At 39.6% G+C, this 16,206-nt stretch overlaps 2 protein-coding genes across 3 annotated transcripts in view; one reads left to right on the forward strand and one right to left on the reverse strand.

The window, feature by feature from the left end:
- The window catches only part of GPSM2 (G protein signaling modulator 2), a 23,138-nt gene extending 16,904 nt beyond the window's left edge, over nt 1-6,234 (forward strand). For both annotated transcript variants that reach the window (XM_065742886.1, XM_065742893.1), the window contains 6 exons: nt 225-354; nt 926-996; nt 2,318-2,494; nt 3,213-3,366; nt 3,481-3,698; nt 5,635-6,234. In XM_065742886.1, coding sequence (XP_065598958.1) covers nt 225-354; nt 926-996; nt 2,318-2,494; nt 3,213-3,366; nt 3,481-3,698; nt 5,635-5,799 — 915 coding nt within the window. In that variant the 3' untranslated portion in view covers nt 5,800-6,234. The remainder of the gene's footprint in view (nt 1-224; nt 355-925; nt 997-2,317; nt 2,495-3,212; nt 3,367-3,480; nt 3,699-5,634) is intronic.
- On the reverse strand, nt 3,269-16,066 carry CLCC1 (chloride channel CLIC like 1). The gene is made up of 11 exons (XM_065742905.1): nt 15,829-16,066; nt 14,578-14,673; nt 14,046-14,153; nt 12,958-13,179; nt 11,720-11,860; nt 10,431-10,524; nt 9,267-9,364; nt 9,040-9,186; nt 8,272-8,562; nt 7,504-7,747; nt 3,269-3,348 (listed from the first exon to the last, which is right to left on the reverse strand). The coding sequence occupies exons 1-10, from the start codon at nt 16,033-16,035 to the stop codon at nt 7,523-7,525; spliced, it is 1,629 nt and encodes a 542-aa protein (XP_065598977.1). The 5' UTR covers nt 16,036-16,066; the 3' UTR covers nt 3,269-3,348; nt 7,504-7,522.
- Between the last annotated feature and the right edge of the window lie 140 nt (nt 16,067-16,206).

Raw genomic sequence — 16,206 nt, forward strand, 5'->3', positions numbered from 1 at the left:
GTTGGCTGCCGGGTTTTTGCTCTCACTGAGAGCCTAGCAGAGGCTATTGTAGGCTTTGGTTTGTGCCTTTGATGTACTGCATTAAGATGGCTCCAACACTTTTCAACAAGAAAAATCTTTTAAATATTTTTCTCTTAGTCGCCTGGGAACAAAGTTTTGTTTGTATTTACATATATATACATTTTTGTTACAGTAACAGAACTGCTTATTTTATTTGGTTACAGGTAGGAGACAGAAGTGGGGAACTCACTGCTAGACTTAATCTCTCAGATCTTCAGATGGTTCTCGGATTAAGCTATAGCACAAACACCTCCATGATGTCAGAAAGCCATGTGGTAGATAACAGTCTGAATGGTACGTGCTTCTCTCTAAATGCTTTCTAACGTCAAACTTGAAAAGTAATCTGTTATTTGCATTGTTTTTGGACTTAGAGATGCGGGAGTGTTTATTTTTTCCACACTCATACACAAAAAAATAAATGGCACAGTGTATTGAACCCCTTCAGCTTTATTGGAGGATTTATGTTGTGAATTGCAGGTTATGCCTCGTTCTTTCACACAGCATATCATCTGAAGTTTCTAATCAGTCTATTTTTTTAATGTGGCAAATGCATTCATTTTCTGCCCAAATTAAGTCCTTCCTTTTTTCTTTGTACCACTGTAAGAACAGAAGGGGTTACATATAAAGTTGCTGCATTTGTTCTTTCACATGAAGATCCATGCTCTTCTCCTCTGTCCCATGACAGCAAGTTGCATCCCTTACATCTATGTGGTTTTTAAAGCAGCTTTAGTACTGACTATTTATTCTCTTGTGAGTTTGGAACTCAGAAATGCTTATCTTGGGTATGTGATGAACAGAGGCACAGCTTTGATGGTGATACCGTAAACCTTAGTGGCAAAAAAAAGAACTTCTTTCTTTTTTAAAGGTACCCGGCCAAGGGTAGGACGTCGTCACAGTATGGAGAACATGGAACTTATGAAATTAACACCAGAAAAGGTTGGTGCTTTCCTTCTTTTTTTGTTCTGCTGGTGAGATTGCAACAAAGTCTAAATGCTTCCATAAGTGTTTAACGTTAAAAACTATAACTGACATCCAAAGAATTCCTGTAATCACTTCTTTACGAGTGGCTTGCGGTTGATGCTGCAAATGATTCAGAATAGAACTCCAAAGCTATAGCTCAGACTTCAAGAATTCTCTTTTGAACTTATGTATGTGCTGGCAGTTCCACATAAATGATTACAGACGTAGACTGAAATTGCTATTTTTTCCCTACATACTGGGGGAATCTGATGCCCATCTCTTGAAGTGATCCAAAACATACCACCACGATTAGAAATAGAAAATGAAATCTCAAAGCTTACACTGTGACAGCTGGTACAGCTGCAGTGGCACTGTTGCTTTGAGCGCCTCTTTGGATACTGATTTCTAAAGATCCTGGGTTTTATTCCAGACCTGATTTCTCTGCAGGGATCCTTTAAGCGTTTGGCTAATAGCAGCTGTATTTTCTTGTTCTGTGAGCCCATTTGTGGTATCTTTTAAAATATGTAGCCTGTGGTAGTCTGCCCTCAATACACTCAAATGCTTCATGTGGATTTTTATAATAAAGTATTAACCTAGTTTTGTGGCTTAGTTCTTACAAAGGCCTCTTTTCGAGACGCTCATGTAGTAGGTACTGAAGTTGACTCCCTCAGTGTTGATGATGTGTAGAACATGATGGACACACCTGCATTATGGTTTGACTGTACAGGATACAGTTCTCTTGGAGCTGGAATGTGGGTTGATCTCGAAGGCTTTAGAATGAATTGTGTTTTGCTGAAAGATCAGAGTGTGGTTACAGTATCTGCTGCGCAGTCAAGAATTTTTTTCCAATTAGAAGAGTTTGTTATTGTAGATGAAGTTGTCAGATCGATGGGGAATCTTATGTGAGAGGAGAATTTAGGGGAACTCTGTCAGACTGATAAAGCACTCCATGCTGTTTGAGTGAAATGAGATAGTTATCCCTGTTTGCTCTTTTGTTGCCATTTTCCCCATTCTCCACAGTTTCTGCACAGCCCACAGCAATGAAGACTTCGTGTTTGATTACACACACCACCAACTCATTTTAGTTGTTGCATCAGGGTTCAGTTATAAGACTGATCAGTAACAGTAGTGACCTGATTCAGGTAATGAGATCTCAGTCATCATAGGTCAAAGAAATAGAAGCAAAGCCTCAGTTTTTATGTCTGAGTGGTTGGATTCTTTTTGGGGAGGAAAAGAATACACAAATAAGAAATAAAAGAATATATCATGAAAATTATTTCTTATTTTGTTGTTTTAGGTTCAGAACTGGAACAGTGAGATCCTTGCTAAACAGAAACCACTCATTGCCAAACCTTCAGCAAAACTGCATTTTGTAAATCGACTCAAAGGCAAAAAGTATAAGAACGGCACCACTTCCAAAGTTCTGCAGGATGCCAGTAATTCGATCGACCACCGCCTTCCCAGCTCTCAGAGGGTAGGTATGGAGTCCTGTAGAGATCATAACCTTGACTTGACATCATCTCCATTTGACAAAAATTATGGAAAGCATGTCTGTACAGATAACGTTTTCAGATCTGAGTATATACTTGAGTTAAACACTGTAAGTTGATGTCGAATCCGCCATTCTCCTCCTGTCACCTGGGCAGTGACAGCTGCAAGCCTCTCCTACTAGTGGAGCATTTTTTCCTCATGGATTGTCGAAAATTACAGGTCAGCTTGCATATATTTTATTTCTAGCATTTCTCCTGACTTAAGAAATGTAGCTTTTTGGACTCAGACAGTACAAGGTATAATTGAACGTACATTTTAGATTACTGCACTCTTCACAGAAGATGGTTAAAAAGAAGACTGGAGTCATTTAATTTTGCTGAGAGAAAAGTGATTTTGAACATAGAGCTGAGAAGCAATTGGAAACTTCATGGCATATGGGCACTGGGGGTTCTTGGTGGGTTTATAGAACCATTTCTTCCTGAGAACAAAATGCCTCTACTGGATTTTACCTTCCAGAACTATTTACCATATTATAAATTTTTCTTCTTTGGATAAATATCTGCAGGAATGGATGACTAAAAAAATTAGTTTAATGAATTTCAGATATACAAATATATTACTGGAATCAAACTGCCCTGCAGTTGCTCTAGTTTTAGGTACTTCTGAGTTCCCAGTACCTCTAACTTTCCTCTCCTCTTCAGAGAAACAGTCGAGAAACAGTAGCAGATGAAGGATTCTTTGACCTGCTGAGCCGATTCCAGAGTAACAGGATGGATGATCAGAGATGCCACTTCCAGGAGAAGAACAGATTCTCAGCAGCATCATCCTCTACTCCACCTAAAACAATAAGAAAATGTAATCTCCAAAATAAGATCTATAGCTGACTTCAGTTCCTGTCAAATGCTGTTCTGAAAATGTATTTGAACAGAGAAGAACTTCTGTGCTTATTTCTTTTTCTTCTTCCCTTAGCCTTTTCTGCTTCTGTAGTCTCACCCCACACTGATGAATTTCTGGATTTACTTGCGAGCTCACAGAGCCGCCGCCTGGATGACCAGCGCGCCAGCTTTGGCAACCTGCCTGGCCTTCGTCTCAACCACCGCACCAGTCCGTCTGTGCTGGGCCACCTAATGGCAAGTAACAACAGAGAGCTAGATGAGGACTTCTTTGATATACTAGTGAAATGCCAGGTAAGGCTGTGAGGTTTCTGGCGTTAGATGTGTGCACATCTGCTATTTAACATCTCCAAGAAGTTTCTGTGCTTATCACATAGATTTTAAGATAAGAACATAAAGTTATCTACTAAATCAAACAAACATACATATATGTATGAAAACAAAATACACGTGTATGTTGTGTATAAATGTATGTTCATAGATATTAATAATATATGAGAATACGTATGTATGGCCTCATTAAGTACATTTTTACATACACACATTCTTGCATGTGGCCTTATATATGGTCATATGTGTTTGTTTATATACTTATAGCCACTGGATAATTAATTTAATACAGAAGTATATATTTAATATTATATAGTTATGTTAATATACATGTAAGATATATTCTTATATATAACATTGTATAATATGTAATATGTAATACAATACTATTAAATGTATCCATATACATATTGTATATATTTAAGAATATTTAATATAGATGTATATATTTATAGTACATTATTGATTTAAATGTATAGTGTATATATTTAATATATAAACATAATATATTGTAATTTTACAATAGCATATTAGTAATATACTATTACAGTGCATAATATATAATAGAGAACATAATTTATAACTATTAATATTATCATATATTAATAGCATCGATGATATTAATATCGATATATCGTTATTATATAATTATATTATATAATAATTATGAAATATGGTATACAGATAATATTATACTATTATGAGTATTTAAAAGGTATTAAATAGTAACTGTACACATGTAATGTAAAGTTTTTTCTATAATTATAATATTATACATTAAATTAATTCTCCAGTGGCTAGAAATTCTGTTGGTATTGATACTTATGTTAACCAACCAATGCAACCAATGATGAGCTTGAGGGAAGCTGAAACTGAAGGAAAACAAATGAGTATGTCCATGTGTTCAGAGCTGGCTTTGTTAGCTGGACACCTGATATACCAGGAATTCTAACTCAGCAAATGAAAATTCAGTATTGAGGTTTTGGTGGCAATTAGTGATCATCATTAAAATTACATTAACTTGAAGCAATACTTCATGGTATGTGCAAGTGATCTTTCTGCCAAGTATAGCTCAGTATATATACTAACTGGACCAAATAATTAAAAGGCTTGGTATTTTAGCTGATTGTTTACGTATCTCCAAATGAAAAATTCAGATACTGAGTATTTCAAAGGTAAGTTAAGTTGTATTAGCTTTCGTGGAAAGTAACACCTGGAAATCTAGAATTACAGCACTCATCAGCCTGCTGAAGTATAATCTTCTGTTACAGAACCTTGGCTCATTTTCTGAGTCAAGCAAATAGTGTTGACGTTAATATAATAAATACTGTGTCTAACAAATCTGTAACACAAAAGGAGAAAGGAATGGAAAACTTCAGTCCTGTTCTCTGCCACTGTTGTTACTGCTTTACGCAGACACACAGCAGGAGAGCTGACTTTAAAGGGGACAGTGCAAGGCCACGGTGTGACAGCTTGAGCCTCCTGAAATCGGTGTGAAATAGCACAGAAACAGCTCAGGCATTTTATGCAAACTGCTCTGCAACATTATGATTAAAATATATCTGTCGAGTCTTTAGATATTGCTTTTCCAAATCTGACAACCTAGCAGCTATTTTTCACTCCCTTCGCAGTGAAAGGAAGGAAGACAGCTCTGTTATTACAGGAGGCTTTTTTTTAACAGCTAAGTAAAGGTTAGCAAAACTATGCTTGCACTTTTAATGTAATAATTTCATTTGAAAACTGTTAAGGCATAAGCTTGAAACAAAGCTTACAGAGTAAATCCTTTAAGTTTTAAACATGAAAAGAAAAGCTTTTAGTCATTTTTCACTTGCATTGTTCACTTATTTCAATATTACACGGTCCTGTAAATGTACAGCCTTATTGCTTGGTCTGTCTATAGGGTTCCAGACTGGACGATCAAAGATGTGCTCCCCCATCGTCTGCAAAAGGACCAACTGTACCAGATGAGGACTTCTTCAGCCTCATTGTACGATCTCAAGCTAAGCGAATGGATGAACAAAGAGTCCACTTACCCTCCACTATAAAAGGACCGAGTTCTAGCTGAGGAGATGAACAAGCTCATACTGTACAGTAGCATCTTAAGTTTCATTTTTGTTTGCTGGAAAAACATACGTGTCTTTTTACAGAGGACTGCAATCAGTAGTTCTGTCTCCTTTATAATCACTTTTTGTATAATAGCACCCCACTTGTGACTGATAGGTTGAGTTGTCTCTTTGTATCTGGCAGCTACTTTTAGCTGTTTGAGATACAGATTACTGTATCTTCCTCTTACCTGCCTCTAGATTATGAGCATTAATAGCATTTTGTTTTCCCCTCAAGGTGTTGCTGGTAAATGATCTCTACCACACCTAGACCTAGGTTTGTATGCTCTTTATAAGGATAAAGACTTGATTTTTTTTTCTGATTTGTACCTCCCTGGAAAAGTCCCATTTTCTTTTATACATTTTTTTTTAATAAAAGTAATTGAGAATTTACTTCATTACCTGGTCTGTCTTTGCTTCTTCCAACCTGTGTTTCTGCATCATGTTTACTTAAAAAAATCAAAACCAGAATTAACTAAATCAAAATCTAATCTAGTTTTTACCCCTTCAAACTGAAAATACTCTTAAAAAAAAAAAACAAAAATTTCATTTGTTAATATTTACGTAAGGATAAAACCTCACTGAGTAATGCAGGGAACAATCAGAAATAGTTTATCAAGTTACACATGCGTTTTAAGTAGCAGCAGTCAGTGTAGCTCTATGAACTGGGATGCACCTGCCCCAGCAGGAGTCTCACAGGGATGGTAAGCAGCGGGTAGTTCCTGCAGAACGTGCATTTTCAAGGTTAGAACAATGAACGTACGGCTGCTGCTTCCTGCGGGACCTCAACCACTACTTCTGAAAAGATGATGTGCTATGCTAGGATCTTTCTTGGAAGAAACAGCTCTAATGGTTAGTGTTCGCCCTCCGTGGACATCTGTACTGATGCACTTACTGAATTACTGAAGAGTTTACAGAAATTCTCTTGTAACTTTTTTAGCTCTGAAAACTGACTCCAACTGAAGCAAAAACATCAATTTTTTTTTTTTAAGGAGAAATGCCAGAATGTTTTTTCCCAAACCACATGAGCCATTACTTTATTGAGCTGATCTCTGCTACTTTTACTTTAGTGTTTCCTATTTGCTGTTCAGCTTTCAATGTCCCTGACACAAATGGAATCAACATCAGTTTCTCATACCTCTGCACATGATTAAGTTAAAAGATTATTCAGATTTTCTCAAACAGAGTTGCTAATTAGCATTTCTTCGTTCTGAAATCCGATTTTAAGCCATAAAAAACAAGTACTGTCCTGAAACCTCACTTCTTGCTGCAATTATTTTTATTTGAGCAATATACAACTGTCAGCAACTTTCTCCAAGCAGTTTTCCAGTGACCTGATTAGCCTTATGTTTAATCATCACAGAATAGCTGTGTTTTCTACCACAGAGTACCTGCTTTTATTCAAAACTTGTCACACAAACTTGACGTTAAGCAAGCAGCCACAATGCTGTTGTCCTGGCTGCTTGCTTACTTATTTAAAAATCCATTCTTTTCACATTCCACAAGTACACCATAATCTCAGACTATAACACCCTACCTTACAGTGACACTTCTAATACTTTCTGGCCAAAAATGAGTTCTCATCAGCTTATTGAGCTCTCCTCTACATTTGAGGACTAGAACGAAGCTAGCAAGTACATGATGTTTACATGTTAGACAAAGCTTACCGCAGAGCGTGGGGTCTCCTCATACTCCTTCCTGTGTCTCGCATGTACTGCTCCTCCTCTCTCCAGCTGGCCCCGCTGCAGAACTTTGTCCTTCCCCGTTTCTGCTAGGATCACAGTTTTTTCCAGTCTCTTGCTCTGCTTTATCTGTCCACTGTTTCTGTTCCTCAAGTGCCTTTTCTCCAGTAAGTGTTGCAGCTGGAGGAGTTTCTAGTCTACAGACTTCAGCCTCAGTGTGCAATCTATTCTGTAAAAATTAACCAGTTATTAATCAAGCAACCCAAACTGATGGTATCTGTAGCTTCAAGTGCCTCTCTGCTCTGGAGACTGAACTCCCTCAAATTTTCTAACTTCAGAGCATCATCAATACCCTTCTTTTTTCCCCATAGGGAAGCATTACATGGAATAAGCACTATCTAGAGTATAAATCTGTTTTTAATTTTCTGTAATTCACAGGAAAGTTTTGTCTTTTCCCCCTTCCTTCTGTGGGTAGCCTATCTTCCCAGACTGACATAAGTACTGAGCACTTAACCTGTGCGTTCAGAGTTTACAGGACAGTGTTCAAGAGTTTTTAATTCAGGAGGATCCTGCCAAGGTTAACCATGGCATTGCATTTTTCCAAAACAAAGCGTGCCCAAGATAATCGATAGCTCTTATAGGGGAACAGCTACATCTTCCCCACCAGATTTAAGCTTGCTGCTTAAGTACATTCCAGCAGACGATGCTGAAATCTATCAAACCTAATCCCAAGGAGCGCCAAGACTAACGTACACCAGCTTCTGGGTTTTGAGACTCTTCTACTTGCGTATCTGGCTCAGCACTTGGAAGCAGCACATCAGGACTGCTGCTGCTATTTCCAGGTCTCATCTGAACATCTCTGTCACAAGGGCCTCTGTAAACGCAAGGAGCCTTCTGTGAATAGTAGCCATCGGATTTATTCCCATCATACTGGCTGAACTCTATTTCTTCCTGTTGACTGTCAGCTAGAGGAAGCCGCTTCTTCTGAGAAGGCATTAAGTATCTTATCACAGACACTGATGATGCTGCACCATAGCAGAAAGCCTAGGGAAGACAAAACAAAACAGTTGCAGCCTGCAGTTCTCACAAAGAATTCAAAGCCAAAAAACTAAAAAACACAGAAATAAAACTGACTGTGATTGAATGGCTACAATAAACTACAAACTTTCTGCACAGCACAGGAGCTGCAACACTGTAATTCATCCTTTCTGCTACAAGACATTGAAGGCTCTAACTTGGTGCTTTCACGTACAAAACGCAATTACATGCATCACTTTCTTAAGAAAGAAATGGAAACAAAATCAAAGTAAACTGTCATAGTCTAGGATTTCAAGCAGTTTAATCCTATTTTATCCCAAACTGAACTTAAAAAGATTTTGCCACAGAAAAAAATCCTCATGCAAATAATTTCACCTGTGCTATGAAATCTGTTCAACAGTACAGATAAGAAATAATAATACCTAATATATTTAATATATAAAAATAAATTTGAGCTTTTAAATAGTGTAAGTGCATACGAACCAGAATAACCAGGGCCATCATGATTAGCACTGGAATCTGCAGAAGCAGTGGGATCTCCTTCATAAGTGCTCTGATGAATTCACCAATACCTTGTCCCACATGCTTCAAAGGCTCAGTTACAAAGGTGGTGAAAGTAATAGCCAATGCCTGGAGAAGAACAAATGGAAACCTGGTGTTGGCACATGTTAGAAAGACACGCAAAGAGCCTCCCTGGGTCTGGCTTTTACCTTTGTTGGTGGAACCAGCAGAACAGGGTTTACTAGCAGAGTTTCGTAGTACTTCTGACATGGATCATCCTGAAGTGTCCAGTGTCTTCTGAGCCATCCTGAAGTCAAAGCAGGGATGCATTTTCACTACTTGCTAAAACATATTTCACGGCATAGTAGTAATACAGGAAGTAGCACTTCAACTACAAGTGGAAGAGAAATCTCCTAGTTATGGTTCAAGGCCGAAATTTATGTTCAGCAACCTGAGGTTAGGTTATGGCTGTGCAGTTTATCCAGTCATAGGGATGCAGAAAGGAGAGGAAAGGCGGGAAAAAAAGAGAAGGAACAACTTCCTATGCTTAGTAATTAAAGTTTTCTTTATTAGATTAACTTATCCCTAGAAACCATAGATGAAAAATAAGCACAGCCTGTACAAACGCTTCATATCTGGCATATTTGTCCACAGTCACTGAAACAGAAGCAATATTGAGTGTTATTACTTATCTGCCAGGTTGCAAGTATGCTTAAGAATGTATATGCTAGATTTCAGGAGAGTATTTGAGTAAGCAGAAAGTCTCTCTCCTTAAGAGAATTCAAAACTTTAAGTGATCCATGACACAGTGCTTCTGTAGTTTAATTCCAATGAAGTCATATAATCCACTGAAATTTAACACAAACAGAGCAATCACAGTCACTGAATTTCAACGGCAAGACCACGACAGGCATCATTAGTTCACCTGCTGTAGTACTGAATAATAAATACCAGTCAATTTAAAAAAAACAATTCAGCCATCTCTGTAAAATAATGGAAATAGATTAAACAGTTGCATATGAGTTGTTGCATTCACATGACTGGCTGACAAAAAGAACAAATAAATTCTGCCGTCCTGTCTGAGTGGTGCTGGGGAGAGCAGCTCGTGGAACATTCCCAGGTCGAATTTTAAAGGAAAAGAAGCAACTCAGTGACATGCTCTAAGAATGTCATTTTTGATGTCAGCTTTCCTTCAGAGGCTAGAAAGGAAAGTCTTGTGACATGGAAAAATGGTGAAACCTCATAATTGTGTATTGCTCAAGAACATTCAGCATACTCGCAATTCACAGAGAAATGGGAGTACTTTGGACACAATTACTGAATACTTTTCTGATCTTAAAAGCTACTCCAAAACAATGAAAGTACATATTTACCAATAAGGCTCTCTCTCCAGTCCAACTTCTCAGCACAGACGTTATCAAACTGCTCCATTTTGGCAATTTCTGCTTGATGCTGAGCAAAAGCCCGCTGCAGGAGAATCAGAAATAATTATGAAAAAATAAGGACAGATTAAGATTAATCACAGTTCTGAAAAAGCAAACAAACTCAGTTTGAAGTTTCTTAGTAGGGACAAAAGTAGTTTGCAAAAGGCAGTGTCTGCTACAAAGACGCCCCTGACCCCAGCAGTGCAGCCCCTGGCCCAAGGCAGAACCCACATTGTGCCCAGAGCAGCCCCACTGCCAGGGGGCACGGTGCCCAACCTGCCACCATGCAGCAGCCTGCCGTGCAACACAGGATGCCCACAGCTGTGCAATTCTGGCAGCTGCATGGGAACTACCTGGGAAACGTTATCACAAAAGCTCGTTACCTAGACCGAGTTAGGATCTAAGGACTTCTTGGGGATGGATAAAAACCTACCACCACAGCTACCTCCGATTTATTCTCCACATGGAGTTCGAATTACCCAAACAGCAAACTTCAATGCTCAAAGATATAAATTCAAGGCAAAAGCAATCTGACATCATCTCTCCTTGAAAAGGTTTCTGGATTAATACTAGAGACAGCTGCTATGAAACTACTAAAACATCATAACTTTCTACTTTATTTTTTAAATAACTCCATTAATACAGATACATTCATTTTAATTTTGTCTTACAGTTTGCAACTGAAAATCAAGTAGAAAAAAATTAAAAGCAAACCATCAGCTGAAAAATTCTGACATTCAGTGACTCCAACCATGTCCTCTGGCATTCAAGAGCCATGCCACTGCAGCACTCCCCCACTCTTTCTGTGACAAGCCACAGGGGGATCCTGACAGCAAGACTCAGTAGAAGTTCCTTGCCATGAAGAGCAATGCCATGGTTCAGTCATTTATCTCTGGTCTATCAGTTACCTGTTAAATGGTTTCATCTTATCCAGGGAATCTTTATAGAGAAAATGAATACTTTTCCATAAGACTTCTAACAAGTTCCTTTAGATGGACTTCATGACAAGGAGTAACTCTTTGCCCACACAGTGAAATCACCATTCTACTGCTTTATGATTTACGTGCACCTTTGTGGCAACGTACAAACTGGCAGAATCATTCTTTAGGCTTAATACACTGGTCAACAAGCAGGCCTTTCTTCCCTTTCTTTATTTTGCAGCCAACTAAATCACCTTAAGTTCCTCATAACTATCAAATGTTAAGCCTAAAAGCCATTAAAATTTCCAAAAAACTTACCTTATACAAGTAGAGCCAATTCCATGCAAAACTGATGAGAAAACTTATTAAAAAAACACGTTTCAGCTGAACAAACCAATGGATACGTGTCCACAGCTCTGTAGCTATTATAATCACAACACACACTAAGCACAAGAGTATCTGAAAAAGAATAAATAATTGTGATTCAGATTTGAATTTCTTAACTTTACATCCTGTACACTTGAAGGAATCCTCAGCTTTTGTTTTTAGTGGCATCATTTACACAGAAGAGCTGAAAAACTTCCTGCTTTCATAGCATACTTGCCACAGTACAAAGTAAAAAAGCTGTTGATTATTGTGAGGAAGCTATTTCTTCCTCATGCTATTATAACATTACCTATTATAATTTAAATTCACAAAATTGGTATAATTCAGTTCTTGAGTAGCTAAGCACACAGTATGAATCACAGAGCAGCTGCTGCCACCTGCCGTGGGTTGGTTAGGAGACAACGTTACATTCTAAGTAAAAGCAGCAAAACTCAGAGAAGCACTGAACAGAATTTTCCATCTGAGTCCTGCTAGGAGCAAAGCAGCACTGACGACAGCTTGCTTTTTCATTAGCCATCTATGGACTCCTCACAACCAGACAAGCTACTTTCAAGGTCATTTTAGCTGGCAAACATTAGCATATTTTGTTAAGTATTTATTCCAAGAGCTTCAGCTTGTCCTCAGTTTAGCACTTTGTAACTCCATTTTAAAGAATATTACATTTCCACACCACACTACACTAGTAGCTCATAAAATTTTTGCACATAACTCACAAAAACTCTAACCTATAAAATCTAAAACCTCAAATACATGCTACTCTCAAAAGAAATACATTCCAACTCATACAGAAGCCAAAAGCTACAGCATCTATGTGAACAAGGGACAAATCAGGACAACTGACAAACCATGCATTATGAATGTAAGTCATGATGACAAACCAATAGGCCCTGAAGAGTCCCACAACACAGTTACACAAAAGATCAAAAAAAAAAAAAGAAGGAAAAAATATGCATTCCAGAAAAAAAAAATAATCTCAATGCTATAAGTAGAAAGTGAGACCACAGGAATAAAAAAGTTTAATTCTTGTTTCAAACAACTGCCTGCCCTACAGCTTCAACAACCAAAAAGTGACAGGTTTTCACATGGAGTTAAGGTGGTAATAGTACTTCACAGAGAAACATGAGAAAACAGTAATTAATATGAGTGTACTGCCTTCCTTCTTCTCTTACCATAAACACATTATACAGATCAACTCCAAAGGTGTCTTCAAATCTCCAGTGCCAAGCTTTATAATCGTGGCGCTTAAAATTGATCAAAATGTTGCTAAGAGCATCATCCACAGCACCTGACTGCCACGCCTCCTCCTGCAGGAACCGGAGGATCTCCAGATGTGTCTGTTTTGTGAGGATAATCTCGGCATCGTAATGCACTTGGTCCGTGTTTCCCTCAGGCTGAATTAAAAGCAAGGCAAAACAATAGTATTTCCAATAGGCAATCTTTAACATGTACACAAGAAAAACAGTATTCCACTGCAAAATCCTGATTATAAGCCCTGATTACACACCAGCCACATTTTGTGGTGGAAGGCAGGATGAAGACCTATATAAAACAAAATGCAGCTGTTTTGTTCTCTTTCAACTCTACTGCAACAACCTAAAAACAATGCTTTGGGTTACTGCACCCATGATTTAGATTTTACAACCACTTCTCACTGACAGGTATTTGCGACTGCTGCCACCGAACTTCTCCATGACTGGGTAACACAGACAGAAGCTTTTAAGCAGGGAAATAAGAAATGTTGCATTACAAAACATAACATTCTTCTTAAAATACTAATTTTATCAATTGTTAAAAATTTATTTTTCTAGCCGTGGTAGAAAAGTACCTCTCCAAAGACAATAAACTGAAGATTGAGATGAGGTGATTCTTACAAGCAAACTTGAAGCTGGTACTCCTTACCGGGCAGTGTGATCGAGACTCGAGAAGCCTACAAGGGCTACCACAAGCAAATAAGGAGTCTGGCTCTCACAACTTTAACAACCGTTCAGGCGAACTGTGTCAGGCACTACTATGCACAGCTGCAGCCCAGCAACAGATCCTGCGTTCTGTGCTCTGAAGTCACACAGACTGCTGCTGGATGCTTTACAGATAAAGGGGCAACTGAGCCTCCCATGAGCAAACAGCACAAACTTCGACAGCAATACTGCATGCACATACTTCCAGCATTTTTTAATTCACAATTCAGTTTCCTCCATTTTAATTTCAGGTATGACAGAATGAATTCAACCTCATTTTTAATCCATATTCAGATACTCACAAGGCCAAGTTTTCTAGCTTCATTTAAAATTTTATTCAAGTACCGCTTAAAAATATAAAAGCTCCGGCTTTCACGAGAGATGGCATTCCTCTTCTCGCATTCTGCAACCTACAACATAAAGACACTTCCACTCACTTGTTGTTCAAGTGGTTCATAGAACAAACAAATATCACCAACTCAAGAACCTCATAATTGACAGGGCCATGTTTGTTTAGTTTAACAATAATCCCACGATCAGTACATGAGATACAAATCACCCACGGTTGATAAGGAGCCTTGCAGGCTGCCACTGCTGCTTTCCATGGCACCGGCCAGTACTGGGGATTTCAGATCTGGTAGCAAAATGGTTTGAATACCAATTTCAGTAGGACTAGAAAAACTACAGATCTGGATCTCCTGAAATTTAAAAATCTGTACCATGCAAAATATGGCGAACTGAACAGGCAATTCTCTGTGCTACCTATGTCACTCACTGCCTCTGCATCAGGCTCAAACTAGAGTCTGAAAAATATTCTGAAGTTCCATGACAAACCTTCTGCTGCAAAGAGTCCACTTCCCTGGAACAACTTGATAAGTTTTCAGTGATGATTCCATCCACTGTCTTATCATCGGGATTATGATAGTTTACCTAAAGTTACAAAAGAAAAAACAAACCTTCAGAATCCAAAAATACAATCAACATGCCACGTTACACTTCTGCAGTCAGCTCTCTGACTGGCAGGGGCAAAGGTGCTTAAAACACAAGAGCTGGTCTACTCTGCAAAAGCTCTCAGCTACATTCCATTGCTTCTCTGCTGTTATTTCCGGCTCCAAACCAGCAGCTGTTTTATGCCTGTCTACATGCTGCCCCCAAAAGGAAAGTCTCACCCTTTCCCCTTGGCGGAGAGCTGCTGACCACGTAAGCCCCAGTGAATCAGATTAGATAATGGTTGGCTAACCACTAACTCAGTGAAAGAAGGGGCAGCTTCCAGCCAGCCCAAATCCCCAGCCCTCCTGGCCACGCAGCCAGACTGAAAGTCAACAGAGCTGCATTCCTTGTTGTGTGCCTTCTGCAGCTTTCGTTTCCCCTTCACCCTAAAGCAGCATCCCAACACTCTGCAAACTGCCCCCTCCGCAAGAATTACAAATACAAATAACGTAGTTTGTAGTTTTTAAGGTCCATAAAACACTGAAAAAGTATTATTCAAGACCACAAAACCAAATCAAGAATGTCAAGGGTGCCTGTGCAACCAACCATAGCTTACAGTGCTCTACGTGACGTGAATAAATGCGCATCTTGTGATACATGTACAGTGTGCTCCTCACACAAGACAACAGGCTATGATTCACCATCTGAAAATTGTATTTTCAGATTTCATATTTCCCATATACATGGTACACTAACAGCACAGTGTTCAACCCCACTTCCTATCTTCGTTCTGAAGACGCTGACGGTCAGCACAGATCTGCATCGAGCTTCGCAACATCCTCATGCAACAAACAGGCTTTATGCCTGTATTACCAGAGAGATTGAGAGCTTAACTCAAACGTTACCCATTAATTAGATATTCCATTTTCAGATACAGAACGCTGTGCTCCAGTGCCCAGTGAGAACTGCTCAGCGCAGCGCCCCTCAGAACAGAGGTACAGATGTGCAGTTCTTTGCCGTTCATAGATCACAACATATCTTAATAGGACAATAAAAAGAGCACAAGTCTAACGCTTCACAGACACGTGCTTTGAGGACTACCCCTCAGCAGAGGCTCGCTGAGGACACTCAGACACATTCACGCACATTCCGCACCTTGTAAGGCCTTCTCATGGTTCCCGAGGCCGCGTCGTAGTTGAGCATATCGGTGGGGTCGATCCAGTCGTCGTCCTGTGCCCCGCCGCCCGCCAGCACAGCGGCGCACAGCAGCAGCAGCAGCAGCATCACTGACCCACAGCGCGGGGCTCCACGGGAAGGGGGGCAGGTCTGCCGCGCGAGGGCTGAAACGGCCGCACCACGCATCGCACGCGTCTTCGTCAGCACCGCCGCTCCCGCCCTCTCCTCAGGGCGCGTCACCCCAGGGCCGCCGCTCGGCCTCGCGCCCGCCCCTCGTACCTGAACTCCGCAACCGACCTCGACGCGCTCCCCCGGCCCGGCCGCACACACAGCTCCGGAAGGCAGGGAGGGGCCGCG

The sequence above is a fragment of the Cyrtonyx montezumae genome, unplaced genomic scaffold, assembly GCF_038088225.1.
Source record: "Cyrtonyx montezumae isolate F1298 unplaced genomic scaffold, pur_monq_1.0 scaffold_1, whole genome shotgun sequence".
In the NCBI taxonomy this organism is placed as follows: domain Eukaryota; kingdom Metazoa; phylum Chordata; class Aves; order Galliformes; family Odontophoridae; genus Cyrtonyx; species Cyrtonyx montezumae.